The following is a 16,690-nucleotide window of genomic DNA, read 5'->3' as shown; positions in this document are numbered from 1 at the left end:
TTATATTTACCTTGGAAGAAGTCTAATAGGTTTGTTAAGCAGGAGAGCTTGTTTCTGAAGCCATGCTGGGTGTCGGAGATTACATTATTGTCCTCTAGAAACTTGGCAAGTTTGTCTCTAATAATCTTCTCGAGTATTTTTCCTGCCACTGATGTCAAACTTATGGGCCTGTAGTTTAATGCAACGCTTCTGTCTTCTTTTTTTGAAAATTGGTGTTGCGTTCGCCATCCTCCAGTCTTCTGGGACCTTGTTCAGTTGTACTGACCGGTTAAATATATTAGGGAGTGGTTGAAGTATTTGCTGTTTAAGCTCTTTTAATAACCGCGGGGACAAGTTGTCAGGTCCCATTGACTTGTTCGTGTCGAGTTTGTCCAAGTACTTTTTTCACTGTTGGTCGCATATTGAGTCAACTTCTAGGGGTGTGATTCCCCTCGGCGGGTCTTGGCCCTCGGGAATGGTTTCTATGTCCTCTGCTGTGAATACGGATGCGAAGTTACTGTTGAGGATTATGGCCATGTGTTTGCTGTCCTGGGTTACAGATCCAGTCGCGTTTGTCAGGGGACCAATATTGGATTTTACTTTCTTTTTCGATCTTATGTACGTGAAGAATTTCTTGGATTCAGTTTTGATTTCGCGCGCTATTTGTTTTTCATAGTTTCGTTTGCTACTCCGAATAAGGGTGATACAAGCTTTGAGGCTGTTGTGGCATACTGTGTGCGGGCTTCGGCCGTGTCATTCTCTTTCATTAGATTAAAATTCCTTTTATTTTTCTTAGGTTTACTGCCCTTTTTATTTCTCTGGTCATCCACGGTGGATCTACGGCCCCTTTTACTTGCCTGGATTTCGTAGGCACTGCAGTCTTCTCTACCTGCAACAGCTTATTTTTTAAGACGTTCCAAGTGTTGTCGATTGTATTGTCGGTGTGGTTAAGCTGGTCCCAGATCGCAGTGGGAAGCAGCTCACGAGCTAAGTTGAAATTTACTTTTTTTTAATCTGGTATCACTGACGGATTATCTACGAGTTTGTGACATATGTTGACATTAAAACGGATTAAGTGGTGATCGCAACCTTTAAGTTTCTCACCAACTTCACAGTCGCGAATGAGATCGGGGTCGCTTACTTATACCAGATTCAGGAGATTGTTTTCCCTTGTTGGTTGAGTTACAAGTTGAGTAAAGAACGAATCCTCCACCATTTCTATAGGCCTGTTACCTTCTTGATCTCCGGTCATTAGTCACAAGTCAATGTTAGGGGAATTAAAGTTCCCAGTTATTATTGCTTCCTTGTTTTGTGTTAGAGAGTGAATCTCTTCGTACTGGGAAGTGTCGTCGGCTGCCTGTTGTTTTGGGGGCCTGTATACGGTTGCAAGTGTTAGAGTTCTTATTATTTGTGGTTATTTACACATAGACGGAATCGTATTTCTCTGCGTCCTGTTTGTCTATTTTTATAGCAGGGAGTGTACTTTTTACGTAGCAAACTACTACTCCTTTCTTGTGCTTTCGACTTTTGTGGAAGCTTTCTTAACCAGGGAATGACAGTTCGGATTATTAGATGTGCAGAGTTGGCCCAAGTCTCTGTGATGGCTACCACATCTGGTTTCTCTGTTGCAATATACGCCCTAATTTCGTCCTTTCTGAGTATTAAACTACGTGCATTTGTGTACAAAACAGGAATGCGGCTCTTGTTTTTGCCGCGACGAATTGTATCAGTTCGCTTGTCGGAGGCGTCGTTGTTTACAGTTTATTGTGGGCCGAGAGAGGGGTATCAGAAATGGGCATTATGGGGCAATGGGGGATGCTATGTACGTTTGTGGTCTAATTTGTACAGAAAGGAACATTATGAGATGGTGAAAAGTGTTGTGCTGATGGAGTTTACCTGTCTCTTTCCTCTCTTCTTCTCCTTCTTCTTTTCCTTTTCTTTCTTCTTCTTTTTCTTCCTCCCTCCTCTCCTTACACTTTCCACCACCTCATCACTACCATCACCACTACCATCCACTCCTAATTCTCCTTTCTCCTCTTCCCTCTCCCTCACCACCACCACCACTACCATCTTCCCCTCCTCACTTTCCCTTCAGTGGCCCTAACAACGCCGGTGGGGGAGCAATTGTTGTCTGAGTTGCCGAGGCTCGCTGCCTTCTCGGTGGGCACGGACCAGGACGAGGAGCCCTTTTTCCTGGCGCGGAGGATCTTCTTCCACTACCTGGGCGCCGGGAACCTCACCATGACGGAGAGCAACGTTGACCGCTGGATTGAGGTGAGGAGATGAGGTTTTCAGGGACGTTTGGGGAAGACCTAGGATGAGTAACACAACGCCCTCAACCACCCCGAGCTGTACCCTTTCTTCCTTCTTTCTGATTAATCCTTTCCACTGATGATTAGGGATTTCTTCTTCGCGATATCTCACGACCTAACATCAACCACCCCGAGCTGTGTCCTTCCTTCTTTCTTTCTGATTAATCCTTTCCACTGATGATTAGGGATTTCTTCTTCGCTATTTCTCACGACTTAACATCAACCACCCCGAGCTGTGTCCTTCCTTCCTTCTTTCTGATTAATCCTTTCCACTGATATTCAGGGACTTCTTCTTTTCTCTTTCTCACGACATTACTTCAACCACCCCGAGCTGTGTCCTTCCTTCCCTCTTTCTGATTCATCCTTTCCACTGATGTTTTGGGATTTCTTCTTCGCTATTTCTCACGACCTAACCTCAACCATCCCGAGCTATATCTTTCCTTCTCCCTCTCTGATTGATTATTCTCTCCACAGATGATCGGGGACACCTACTTCGCTCTCTCTCACGACCTCGCCTCGCAGTTCCACGCCCGCGACGCCGCCTTCGGGCACGGCGTCTACATGTACCAGATGGACCACCTCGGCCTGAAGAGCATCGTGAGAAAGATAATGACGAACATGACGCTTGATATGAAGTGTGAGTGTGAACATTTTTTATTTTTTTATTTTTTTACGTTGATTGCCTATTGCGCCGGTAGGCATCTTCCCGGTGGGGCCTGATGGTCGGCCCAAGGCTTCTTCCAGGTGGGGCCTGATGGTCGGCCCAGCCCGTTCTGGCGCAGGCGAGTGTTTATAGTGGCGCCATCTTGCATTGGCTCATGCTGCCCCCCGGAACTCGTTCTTGATTCGCTTGGACGGCTTCCTCTACAGTCCGGGTTGATGGGTGGTCTTCAGGATAGCATGTGGGTAGTTTTAAGCCACTCGGCGGTGACTGAAAAATCCGAGCGGTAGCGTGGGGATTCGAACCCGCGTCGTCCATCACGCGGTGAATGTGGGCCCAGTATGCTACCACCTACGCCACCGCCTACCCTTATACTTAGGAAATTGGTTTGGCTGGGTTAGTTTAGTTTAGAATTGCGTTATTCCGTTGCTTATTCCTCTCAGTTATCCTGTCACTACCTGTCAATTAACCTGCTATTTACCTACCAATACACCTGCTATTTAACCAGCTATTTACCTACCAATTAATCTGTTGCTTTACCTGTCAATTAACCTGCTATTTACCTGCCAATATACCTTTTATTTCCTCTTCGATTAACCTGCTTTTACTTGTCAATTAACCTGCTATTTACCTGCTTTATTGCTCTCAATTAACCTGTCAGTTTACCTGCTATCAGCAACCCCTCCATTAACCTTCTACATACCTGTCAACTAACCTGATATTTCCCTGTTATTCACCTGTCAATTTACCTACCATCAAAACCCTTTCCATTAACCCGCCCCTCACCTGCGTCCTCCAGGGGTGGGCCACGGGGAGGACCTTCCGTACCTGTCCGATAACGTGTTCGGCGGCCTTCCTCTCGAGCGAACCGACGACAAGTTCCTGAGCGAGGTGATGCTGAGGCTGTGGACGACCTTCGCGGCGACGGGGTGAGCGAGAGAAAGAGATTTACATAGATTTACACAGCTACTCAGACCACACTGACCCTATGGTCCAGACTATATATAGTATGCGCCAAAATATAAGGCGCGGGAGTACCAACTTCGGTCACTTGTATAAGAACCCATTTTTCCTTAGCGCGTCATATGACGTTGTTAGTTATCATTCATCAGGCACGACAACCAGCTGGCTCAACCGCCATAGATCACTATTTGCCAAGTGCCTGTCAGTAATTTTTTTGAACCTTAAAGACCCGCGCTCCACTAAGTGCTCGCTGCTTTTTTCGCCGACTTGTTGGACGCTCTGAGTGATTCCTTCCCAGGCCAGGATGTCAAAGAGGCAGACTACTAAGGAAGATGTTAGGGCAGTCATTGCTCTCTTCAGCAAGGGCCACAGCATGAAAGAAATCTCAACAGAAACAGGGATTTGTCTCCGTAGTGTGCAGCGCCTCACCCAGCAGTACCGTGACACAGAATGCAAGTCCCTGCCGGCTGCCAAACCCAAGACTGGTAGACGCAAAATGATAAATCCAAGGACCGTCAACGTTATCAAGAGACAAATTGACACCCACCCCTCAATAACAGCAAGGGCAGTGAAGGAAATGAACAGCAACTTGCTAGGGCAAGTGTCTCTGAGAACAGTGCAGCGTTGCATCCATGACGACATCGGGTGCCGCAGGTTTCGTGCGAAAAGAAAACCAGACCAGTCCTCACACAAAGACACAAGAAGCTCAGGGTTAATTTTTGCAAGGCATATCAACACTGGGACCAGGAGAGGTGGCAGGGTGTTTTGTGGAGTGACGAGGCAGTGTTCACGCTGACAGGCAGTGGTGGAAGGGGAGTGTGCCGCCGCCCGGGCAGTAACGCACTGTTGCCCCAGTACATTGTCTCCACTTCCAGGCACCCACCACCCATCATGGTGTGGGCCTGCCTCTCCTTCCATGGAGTGGGGGAGTTGGTAGTGCTACCTAAAGGTGTGAGAATGAACAAGGAGAAGTACTTAGAACTTTTGTGCGACTATTTGCCCAGCTCATTTGAAAAATGCGCGGCAGATTTTTTTTTTTTTTTTTTTTTTTTTTTGTAGGTAGGCTTGCTTGAGGGGCCTGGATGGTATTCGGCCCCAGCCCGTCATGGCGCAGGCAAGTGTTTATAGGGGCGCCATTTTCTCTTGGCTCATGCTGCCCCCCGGAACTCGTTCTTAATTCTTGGACGGTTTCCTCTATAGTCCGGGTTGATGGGTGGTCTTTAGGACAGCATGTGGGTAGTTTTAAGCCACTCGGCGGTGACTGAAAAATCCGAGGTGGTAGCGTGGGGATTCGAACTCGTGTCGTCCATCACGTGGTGAATGTGGGCCCAGCACGCTACCACTCAGCCGCCGCCTACCTATGCAGGACGGAGCGCCGTGCCACACTGCTCGTGATGTGAAACAGTGGCTACGTGACTGTCAAGTTTCGTTTTTTGAGGACTGGCCAAGCAATAGTCCTGATCTCAACCCCACAGAGAACCTGTGGTCGATTATGAAACGAAAAGTACGAGGAATGGACACTTCAACGATAGCTGAGCTCGAGGCCGCTGTGCGTCACCTGTGGACAACTTTGCCCCAGGATTTGCTACAAACACTAGCAAACAGTGTTCCCAAAAGGCTCCAGGAATGTTTACGGCGAAAGGGAAACCCAACAAAGTACTAGAAGTAGATGACCTAAGGAATGAAAAGTAAAGTAAAAAGATTGCAATTATGTTTTATGTTTCATTCATTCACTTCAATCATGAGTGTCATGCGCTATCGAGCGCCTTATATTTTGGCGCATACTTAGTTAGTAAGGTTGGGAGGAGAGGGAAGAAGTGTGATTAAGAGAAAGAATGTGAAAGGAGGAGTAGGTACATAATAAGAGCGAGAGAGAGAGAGAGAGAGAAGAGAGAGAGAGAGAGAGAGAGAGAGAGAGAGTGTAACAACCCTCCCCCCCTCTCCCCTAGGAACCCCACTCCAGACCTCTCCCTGGGCTTCCGTTGGGCGCCGGTGACCCCGACCAACCTTCACTACCTGAGCCTGACCCCGACTGCCATGATGAGGCCCGACCCGCGCACCGAGGTCAGTATAGTAGTAATATTAGTAGTAGTAGTAGTAGGACGGATAGATAGATGAGTAGGAGGATAAATAAGTATATATAATTATAAATTGATAACCAGATACCTAGATAAGTAGATAAAAGAACACTCAGATAAATAAACAGATAGATAGACATCAAGCACAAACAAACGCACAAACAAACCTGCCTGACCCGTTGGCCCCTCAGAATCGCGCCTTCTACACTGACCTGCCCACGAGGGTCAACAAGATGCTGTTCCCGGAGAAGTTTGCGGCCCCGAGTGTGGCGCCCAGGGGGGGAGCGGACGCCCCGGACTGCCACGCCTAGGGGGCCGCCGCGCTCCAGGGGGGACGGGATGAGCAAAGGGTAGGAAAAGCATATGAAAACATGTATCTTGTTATATATATTTCTTTGTATTAATTGATATTGAGGAGAACTGGTGTTGGGAGAGCGAGAAAAGAAGGAAAAACTGATATGAAGAAAATAAAGGAAGGGAGGGAAATAATGAATGGAAATGAGTCAAGTCGAGGTAGAGAAGAGACAGAAGAGAAAGGAGAGAAGAAAAGAAAATGATAGTTAGATGAAGTCAGAACAAAGTGAAGGAAGGGAAGAGGAAAGAATGACACACTGAGGAGAACTGATTATGAAAACTTGTCCTTCTAAAAGTGTAGTTCTTCCTTGAATAAATAAAAATGAATAATAATACTAGTGGTGAAGCAACTTTTTTTTCCTAACCTCTTGTTTGTGATGTATAATTTAATTTCTCATGTTACACGTTTTTTTTTTTTTTTTGTACGAAGATTTTTTTCTTTAACTCAATTGGTTCCCCACCAGACTCCTGATCTTCGTTTTTTTAGAACGTTAAATATTCTTCACAAATTATAACACGAAAGCCTACCCCGTCTGTAAGTCTGTCTGCAAGTAGTCTACATTTATCTGGCGTGACTAGTACCCTGCAAATTCCCACATAACAACAATAACCGAATCCTTCATGTTCCGAGATACTGCTTCGAACTGGGCGAAGAAGGGAGGGAGGGAGAGGCGTTCAGTCGATCAGTCAGACACTCAGCCCGTCATTTCTTCTAGTTCTGCAAAGGCTCAGTGTTTTTCGTGGGTTCTGCAAATGTTCGGTGCAAGTGTAAGTGTTTTTCATGGGTTCTGCAAAGGTTCAGTGCGAATGTAAGTGTTTTTCATGGGTTCTGCAAAGGTTCAGTGCGAGTGTAAGTGTTTTTCGTGGGTTCTGCAAAGGTTCAGTGCAAGGGTAAGTGTTTTTCGTGGGTTTTGCAAAGGTTCAGTGCAAGGGTAAGCATTTTGCATGGATTCTGCAAAGGGTCAGTATTTTCATGGGTTCAGCAAAGGGTCAGTGCAAGGGTAAGCATTTTTCATGGGTTCTGCAAAGGGTTAGTATTTTCATGGGTTCTGCAATGGTTCAGAGCAAGGGTAAGCATTTTTCATGGGTTCTGCAAAGGGTCAGTATTTTCATGAGTTCAGCAAAGGGTCAGTGCAAGGGTATGCTCGTTGTTATCATCATGACACTCAACACACACAAAATAACGCCTCCTCATCGTGATCCCGAGCCTCTGCCGGCACAAGATCAAGGTCACTTTATCCAACACTGAGATGGACGTCAGTTGGTACTCTGTTAGATAGGTCAGGGATCAACACTGTTTTTCAGGTGCTGTATAAAGCGCCGATAGGTTCCCTTAAGGGGCCTCTTGGACGACCCCAGCCCGTTAGTGGCGCTGCGAATTTTTATTTAAAGTGGCTGCCGTGATGTGTGACAGTAATTATGCTTTTACTCTTCGTCGATGAACAGGTCCAGTTCCCCCAGGCCGGTGTGACGGAGATGAGCACCGAGGCCACGTGCAGCTTCAGCGTGTGCCCCAAACTCTACCTTCAGCACACTGCAACATGGCCATAAGGTTTCTCCTCGTCACCCGATACACAGAGATCATTCCGGTGTGTTTCTTCATCTTTCTAGCCGCAGAGGGTACAGCAACACCAAACACTGTACAATGTCCTCCCCGTGCTGGCACCAAGAACGTTACCTTTTGTGTTTGTACCAGTTCGGCGTTTGTGTTCGTCCAGTGTGTGTGCCGTGAAGGGTTGGGTTGTTAAGAGTACAATTGTCTCATGGCAGTTGGTCTTCTGGTGTTATTTTCCGCTCTGTCCTGAGTCGGCATTCTTAGACGCCTCCGCCTCTCACATCAACTATTTCCAAAGGCCAAGAAGGAGATTAGTCGGCTTCTCATAGGAGTTTCTCATGTTCACAGTGTAGAAGCCAGCGTTGCCAAATTGTCGTACTCTGAACATTGCATTTATCATATTTAGGCTCCAAGACTGTCGTAACTACACAAATAACGGCAGAAAATTAAAGTTAGCGTTAAAACTGTTATTTATTGATGTTTTTAGTGTTTTCTGCTATAGTTATTGGTCAGAAACTACGAAAATGCAATGCGATGAGTACGATAACTTGGCAACGCTGGTAGAAGCCTTATCAAGCTATCCCTAAGCTCGTAAAACTACTCATAGAATGCCCACAACCTATACGAAAGTCTTGTTCTATGTGAGTGTTTGAGCCCCGAAATGTTTGAGAATACGGTCCCTTTTAATACCCTTCCTGTCCTTTTTAGTCTCCTCTCTCTGTTGTCAATTCCGTCCTACCGTTTTATCTCCTCTCTGTGCTGTCAACTGAGCCCCGTCGTTAGATCTTTCGGTATTGACTTCCTCTTCTTGCTGTCAATCGCCTCCTGTCTATTTCTCCCTCAGTGTCAATTTCATCCCCGCGTGCTGTCACCAAGAACACCATTTTTTTATGCTTTTCCTAATTTATATTATCATATTACGAATCTTGTCATTTCCTCCACTGCAGAGTAATACGAATAGTGTACATGTTTCTTGTATTACTGAAAATCACACTATGTATCGCCTGGGAATAGAGATGGCATGTTCCATCCTTCTCCCTTGCTGTGTACTCTTGCAACAATAAACCATCAATCAATCAATCTATTAGTTCATTCTTTATGTTCGTCTATGTGTGTGTTCCTTGAAAGGTTGAGTTGTCATGCGCTCAGTAGCCTCAAACCATCTGGTCTCTCTGTGTCATTTTCATATCTCCGTGCTGTTACCAAGAACATTATTGTTTATGCTTCTATCAGTTCAGTCTTCAAGTGAGTGTTCCTTGACCGAAAAATACGATATGATAAGAATGATAAGCTGGTAATCACGTTCATCCCAGCCGTGCGTAGATATAAAGGGTGCAAACCGCTCACCGCTGTCACGATTCAGTCACTCCCACACACGTCTTGCACACGATGCTGAGGCTGCTCCTGCTGGGGTTGGTGGCGGGGGCGGGGGCGGGCGGCGTGCAGGTGACCCTCAGCGGCGGGGTCTTCAAGGGGGAGACGCTGGAGGCGGGCGGCGAGCGGAAAGTGTTCTCCTTCAGAGGGATTCCGTTCGCCAAGCCTCCCGTCGGCGCCCTCAGGTTCAAGGTAAGGGAAGAGCTTGTCGTTTTTTTTTTTTTTTTTTCTTCCATTTTTTTCTTTTTTTGCTCCATTTTTTTTACTTTTTTATCTTTTTCTTCCACTTTTTTTACTTTTTTATCTTTTTCTTCCACTTTTTTTTGTATTATCTCATCTTTTTATGTTTACTTAGCTGTGTGTGTGTGTGTGTGTGTGTGTGTGTGTAATTCACCACGGCCAGATCACGAGTTGGACTCGCTTTCGCCAGCAGGTACCCTCACGACGTGAGCAAGTGCTCATTATTGTTGATCTCTGTACTGCCAGGACCTCACACACCACACCCCCCATCACCCTTGCTCAAGAGGGGACAGTAGCCACTCCTAGTCAACGGACAGAATCCGGCCTGAGTGGGGCTGGAGCCGCCGCCTGTTTGGCCGTGAAGCCTTGCAGCGCGGCGCTCTAACCGATTGAGCTACCGGAGTGTGTGTGTGTGTGTGTGTGTGTGTGTGTGTGTGTGTGTGTGTGTGTGTGTGTGTGTGTGTGTGTGTGTGTGTGTGTGTGTGTGTGTGTGTGTGTGTGTTCTTTAGGACCCAGAGCCTTCATCCTCATTTTTCTTTGCCTTATATCTCTACAACTTGCACTGAGACAGAGATGAGCACAGAGGCCACGCGCAGCTACAGTGTGCCTTGATTTTCCAGGACCCGGTGCCTTCAGAGCCGTGGGAGGGCGTCAGGGAGAGCTTCACGCCACCCCAATGTCCTCAGGTCGATTTCAAGAACCTGATGATGAGCGGGGAGAGGAAGGTGGTGGGCGAGGAGGACTGCCTCTACCTGCACGTCTACACTCCACAGGTGAGCCAGGTGACGAGGCAGCTGGGAAAGGTGAGGCAGGGTGGGGAGGGTGAGGCAGGGAGGTAAAGTAGGAAGAGATGGTGAAACAGGAGGCAAGGGTGGCGTAGGCAAAGATTGGTTTACCAACAGAGTGGTAGATGAGTGGAACAGGCTTGGCAGTCATGTTGTGAGTGCCAATACAATAGTCACATTTAAAAATAGATAGGATAAAGTAATGAACAGTGATGTTAGGTGGGGTTAGGATCACAGGAGCTGCCTTGTACAGGCTTACCGGCCTCTTGCAGACTCCTTACGTTCTTATGTTCTTAAACAAGGAAGGAAAAGTGATCTAGGGAGATGAAGATGAGGAACCATTGAGGCCTTACCTTTTACGCTCCGACTCCTTCCTGCTCTTTGCCAGCTGTGTGGAGACGAGCCGCTGCCCGTGATGGTCTTCCTCCACGGCGGCGGCTTCTTCATGGGGGGGCCTGACTTTCTTGGAGGCTCCCCGCTGCCGCTGCTGACGAAGGACGTGGTGCTGGTGGCGCCGCAGTACCGCCTGGGGACGCTAGGTAAGTTTCTGTGTCTATTAGCGCGCTGGTGTTAGGTTCCCATGTTCTCCCCTTCCTACCTTCCCCACGCCCATACCACCACCTCCTTCACAGGCTTCCTCTACACCGGGGACGATGTAATTCCCGGCAACATGGGGCTCAAGGATCAGACACTGGCGCTCCGCTGGGTGCAGGAGAACATCAGGAGCTTCGGCGGCGACCCCGAGCGTGTGACGATCTACGGCCAGAGTGCCGGGGGCGCCTCCGTCCACTTCCAGATGCTGACGCCCAAAGCTGAAGGTTAGTGGAGGAGAGGTGTCTCTTTCATTCTTACTTTTTGTCTTTCTCTCTGGTTTCGTTACTTATTCTCTCCTTCTCTCACTCCCGCACCTTCAGGACTCTTCCACCGCGCCATCATGCAGTCGGGCAACGCACTGAGTCCCTGGGCAGTCCGGATGAATGACCCCAAGCGCGTGGCAGCAGGTGTGGGCCGCCAGGTGGAGTGCGCAGGTGTGGAGGTGGACGGTCGGCTGGACAGCGTGGCGCTCCTCAGGTGTCTCCAGAACGTCCCTGCAAGCGACCTCGTGATGACTAGTGTGCAGGGCGAGGTGGGTGTGGGTGGGAGGTGAGTGTGGGTGTGAGTGTGGGTGGGGGGTGTAGGTGGTGCGGGGGGCCGTTTGATATTTACAGCAAAGAAGGCAACTCAAGGACAAAAAACAAAAACAGCAACAAGAAACTCCACTCCGCTCCACTCCCAACAGACGTGGAACAACTTCCCGTTCTACATGGCGCCGCGCGTGGACGGTGACTACCTGCCCGACAACCCCGCCAACCTGGTGCGGGATGGGCGATACAACAAGGTGGACGTCATCTCGGGGGTGTGCCGGGACGAGGGGGCCTACTTCGGGCTGAGTAAGTGGAGAGGGGGTGAGGAAGGGGAAGGAGGAAAGGGGAGGAAATAGTAGGAGGAGCGGAAAGAGGAGGGGGGAGGGGAGAAAGAGGGGAGGAGAAGGAAAGGGTAAGGGGAATGAGAGAAACATAATAGGATATCATGAGGCTGTGAAACGTGTTGTATTAATGGAAAGGGGAGAGGAAGGAGAGAGGATGAGGGGAAAGGAGAGAGGGGCATCAGAAAAGGGCATTATGGGGGAAAAATGGGGGACACTACATACGGTGAAGCGGGGGGTGTTGATGGAGTATACCCGTCTTTCCTCTCTTCTTCTCCTTTTCCTTCTTCTTCCCTCTTCTCCTTACACTCCACCACCTCATCACTACCATCACCACTACCATCCACTTCTAATTCTCCTCTTTCCCCTCCCTCACCACCACCACCACCACCACCACTATACCATCTTCCCCTCCTCACTCTCCCCTCAGTGGCCCTAGCAACACCGGCGGGGGAGCAGCTGTTGTCCGAGTTGCCGAGGTTCGCTGCGATCTCGGTGGGCACGGACCAGGACGAGGAGCCCTTTTTCCTGGCGCGGAGGATCTTCTTTCACTACCTGGGCGCCGGGAACCTCACCTTGACGGAGAGCAACGTTGACCGCTGGATTGAGGTGAGGGGATGAGGCTTTCAGGGACGTTTGGGGAAGACCTAGGATGAGTAACAACGCCCTCAACCACCCCGAGCTGTGTCCTTCCTTCTGATTAATCCTTTCCACTGATATTCAGGGACTTCTTTTCTCTTTCTCACGACAATACTTCAACCACCCCAAGCTGTGTCCTGCCTTCCCTCTTTCTGATTCATCCTTTCCACTGATATTCAGGGACTTCTTTTCTCTTTCTCACGACATTACCTCAACCACCCCGAGCTATATCCTTCCTTCCCCCTCTGTCAAGGTTCCAGAGTTGGGTGCTGTAATCGGAAGGGGATAACAACGAACAAGATAAATGTTAGACACCAATTTACTTTAAATAAAGTAGAAAACCCACAACAGCCTCACAAAACTGAAGTCTCCAACACGAAGGCTTCAGCACCCCGGACTCAGCAATGATCTTTTGCACGGCTTCTTCCTCTTCTGGGCGTCCCGTCCTCTGTGGCAATGACGAGGCAGCACAACTTCGTCCTTGAAGTGGTGTAGACGTGGGAGGCGCAGGAGAAGGGGCGTCAGGTTCACGGCAGTAACGGGAGTCCAATGCGTGGAGAGGAGAGAGGTGAGGCACCCAGAACCACACCACGGTTCTAAGGAAACCCGAGTGAGAGCAGGGCTGGAGCCGGTGTAGAATCAAGTGTTCAGAGCGAGGCTCAGCCGCTGTCTGATGAGGAAGGCGCTGGCCGCCCACCAAGTCGCCTCCCATAGCGGGTTGAGAAGCCTCGGTGGTTCGTAAGAATGAGGCGTCGAGCGGCTTCATGCGAACGGGCAGCGGGAGTGTAGCAGGTCGTTGCGACGCCTCGGTGATTGTTCGCGGCGTCGAACGGCAAGATGCGGGCGGGTGTCAGGAGTGCCCCGGTCGTTCGCCTGCTAAGTTGGTAGTTGCCCTCACACCCTCTCTGATTGATCATTCTCTTCACAGATGTTCGGGGACACCTACTTCGCTCTCTCTCACGACCTCACCTCGCAGTTCCACGCCCGCGACGCCGCCTTCGGGCACGGCGTCTACATGTACCAGATGGACCACCTCGGCCCGAACGACTTCGTGGAAAATACGATAATGACGAACATGACGCTTGATATGAAGTGTGAGTGTGAACATACTTAAGAAATTGGTTTGGCTTGGTTAGTTTACTATGCGTTTCAGGCGCCATGAAACACAGTTTTTCGAATATAACATTTTAACAAAGCGTCGGACAAGGATGATATTTTGGAAGACGGTGATTGAGACCCCAACCTAATTGGCAAAAATAGGCTTAGGTGCCAAATGGGGATGATTACGGCACTTGTAGGAGTAACTTTAAGGTAAACTTCACTAAAATATACAGGCACGGGTAGCGAGGCTACGTGCCGTCATCACGTATGCACCGCCTCTCGTTCAAGTCGTGACGTCAAAGTGACGTTTTACTATGAAGTAGTAGTAATCACTGACTCAAATGATTGTTTTCTCTCTCTCTCTCTCTCTCTCTCTCTCTCTCTCTCTCTCTCTCTCTCACACACACACACACACACACACACACACACACTAGTCCAGCCCGAAACATAGGGATAATGCTCATTTGAAATTATTATATATTTGCGAAAAAGTGTAACTCGCAGGAAATTACTTATCCTTTGCATGGAAAATACGGTCTTTGGAACAACATGCTGTAAGTATATAACATACTGCAGTGGCTGAACTATTGTTGCTGTGTGTGTGTGTGTGTGTGTGTGTGTGAGAGAGAGAGAGAGAGAGAGAGAGAGAACTACCAGTTGAGTCAGTGATTACTACTACTACATAGTAAAACGTCACATTGACGTCACGAAGGAGAGGCGTGATGACGGCACGTAGCCTCGCTACCCGTGCCTGTATATTTTAGTGAAGTTTACCTTAAAGTTACTCCTACAAGTGTCGTAATCATCCACATTTGGCACCCAAGCCTATTTTTGCCAATTAGGTCGGGGTCTCAATCATCGTCTTCCAAAATACCCTTCTTGTCCGACGCTTTGTTAAAATGTCATATTCGAAAAACTGTGTTTCATGTCGCCTGAAACGCATAGTAGTTTAGAATTGCGTTATTCCGTTGCTTATTCCTCTCAATTATCCTGTCACTACCTGTCAATTAACCTGCTATTTACCTGCCAATGCACCTGCTATTTAACCAGCTATTTACCTATCAATTAACCTGTCGCTTTACCTGTCAATTAACCTGCTATTTACCTGCCAGTATACCTGTTATTTCCATCTCGATTAACCTGCTTTTTCCTTGTCAATTAACCTGCTATTTACCTGCCAATTTACCTGCTTTATTCCTCCCAATTAACCTGTCAGTTTACCTGCTATCAGCAACCCCTCCATTAACCTTCTACATACCTGTCAACTAACCTGCTATTTCCCTGTTATTCACCTGTCAATTTACCTGCCATCAACACCCCTTGCACTAACCCGCCCCTCACCTGCGTCCTCCAGGGGTGAGCCACGGGGGGGACCTTCCGTACCTGTCCGATAACATGTTCGGCGGCCTTCCTCTCGAGCGAACCGACGACAAGTTCCTGAGCGAGGTGATGCTGAGGCTGTGGACGACCTTCGCGGCGACGGGGTGAGCGGGAGAAAAAGATTTACATAGATTTACAAAGCTACTCAGACCACACTGACCCTATGGTCCAGACTATAAAAAAAAAAAAATAGTTGGTAAAAGTGGGAGGAGAGGGAAGAAGTGTGATTAGAGAAAGAATGTGAAAGGAGGAGTAGGTACATAATAAAAGAGAGAGAGAGAGAGAGAGAGAGAGAGAGAGAGAGAGAGAGAGAGAGAGAGAGAGAGAGAGAGAGAGTAACAACCCCCCCTCCCACCTCCCAGGAACCCCACTCCCGACCTCTCCCTGGGCTTCCGTTGGGCGCCCGTGACCCCGACAAACCTTCACTACCTGAGCCTGACCCCGACTGCCAAGATGAGACCCGACCCGCGCACTGAGGTGAGTAAAGTACTAGTAGTAGTAGTAATAGTAGTAGTAGTAGGAGTAGTAGTAGTAGTAGTAGTTGTAGTAGGCTGGATAGCTAGATAAGCAGAATGAATAGACAGATGAGTAGGCGGATAAATTAGGAGATAAAGTATAAATTGATAACCAGATACCTAGATAAGTGGTTGAAAGCAGAGACAGACAGATAAATAAACAGATAGATAGACAAACAAACACAAGCACAAACAAACGCACAAACTAACCTGCCTGACCCGTTGGCTCCTCAGAATCGCGCTTTCTTCGCTGACCTGCCCACGAGGATCAACAAGATGCTGTTCCCGGAGAAATTTGCGGCCCCGAGTGTGGCGCCCAGGGGGGGAGCGGACTACCGGGGACACTGCCACGCCTAGGGGGGGACTCGGGGAGCGCAAGCTTGGGAAAAGTATATGAAAACATGTCTCTTGTTACATATATATTTATTTATATTAATTGATATTGAAGAGAACTGGTGTAGGGAGAGCGAGAAAAGAAGGAAAAGTTTGACTAGAAAAATAAGGGATTGGAGGGAAATAATGAATGGAAGTGAGTCAAGTCGAGAAAAGAAAGGAGAGAGGAAAAGAAAGGAATAGTAAGATGACGTTAGAACAAAATAAGGAAGGGAAGAGGAAAAGATCGACACACTGAGGAGAGCTGATTACGAAAACTCGTCCTGCTAGTGTGTAGTTTTGGTGAATAAATAATAATAATGATGATAGTGGTGAGCCAACTTTTTCTCCTCACAGCTGTGATGTGAAATTTAAATTCTTACCTATCACATTTATATATATATATATATATATATATATATATATATATATATATATATATATATATATATATATATATATATATATATATATATATATATATATATATATATATATATATATATATATATATATATATATATATATATATATATATATATATATATATATATATATATATATATATATATATATATATATATATATATATATATATATATATATATATATATATATATATATATATATATATATATATATATATATATATATATATATATATATATATATATATATATATATATATATATATATATATATATTCCTCCTGCCTACGACTTGAACTCTTTCAGGAGGTATCAGGACACCTCTCCTCCCAATTAACCTCTGATTTTGGACACTTTAACCTCTGTTCAGGAGCAGTGAGTAGCAGGTTTTTTTCTTTTTTCTTTGCGCCCTTGAGCTGTCTCCTTAGCTGTAAAAAAAAAAAATATATATATATATATATATATATATATATATATATATATATATAT

At 47.1% G+C, this 16,690-nt stretch overlaps 1 protein-coding gene across 6 annotated transcripts in view; it reads left to right on the top strand.

The window, feature by feature from the left end:
* LOC127000768 (acetylcholinesterase-like) overlaps positions 1–16,690 on the top strand; it is a 55,600-nt gene that overhangs the window by 11,046 nt on the left and 27,864 nt on the right. Inside the window, exons 1-11 of one of the 6 annotated variants that reach the window (XM_050864804.1) lie at positions 9,255–9,468; positions 10,137–10,289; positions 10,690–10,840; positions 10,934–11,119; positions 11,216–11,427; positions 11,581–11,731; positions 12,197–12,375; positions 13,334–13,499; positions 14,861–14,990; positions 15,249–15,363; positions 15,636–16,098. The exons of 1 other annotated variant lie outside the window; for it this stretch is intronic. In XM_050864804.1, coding sequence (XP_050720761.1) covers positions 9,292–9,468; positions 10,137–10,289; positions 10,690–10,840; positions 10,934–11,119; positions 11,216–11,427; positions 11,581–11,731; positions 12,197–12,375; positions 13,334–13,499; positions 14,861–14,990; positions 15,249–15,363; positions 15,636–15,758 — 1,743 coding nt within the window. In that variant the 5' untranslated portion in view covers positions 9,255–9,291 and the 3' untranslated portion in view covers positions 15,759–16,098. Of the gene's footprint in view, positions 1–2,074; positions 2,254–2,765; positions 2,929–3,751; positions 3,882–5,864; positions 5,980–6,184; positions 6,688–7,793; positions 8,927–9,254; positions 9,469–10,136; positions 10,290–10,689; positions 10,841–10,933; positions 11,120–11,215; positions 11,428–11,580; positions 11,732–12,196; positions 12,376–13,333; positions 13,500–14,860; positions 14,991–15,248; positions 15,364–15,635; positions 16,099–16,690 lie in introns of those variants that run through there. 4 more of the 6 variants (XM_050864799.1, XM_050864798.1, XM_050864800.1 and 1 more) reach the window with 4 other exon arrangements.

Source organism: Eriocheir sinensis, chromosome 19 (assembly GCF_024679095.1).
Source record: "Eriocheir sinensis breed Jianghai 21 chromosome 19, ASM2467909v1, whole genome shotgun sequence".
NCBI classification, from domain to species: domain Eukaryota; kingdom Metazoa; phylum Arthropoda; class Malacostraca; order Decapoda; family Varunidae; genus Eriocheir; species Eriocheir sinensis.
Note: the sequence above shows the minus strand (reverse complement) of the source record. Positions and strands in the feature narration are given on the sequence as shown.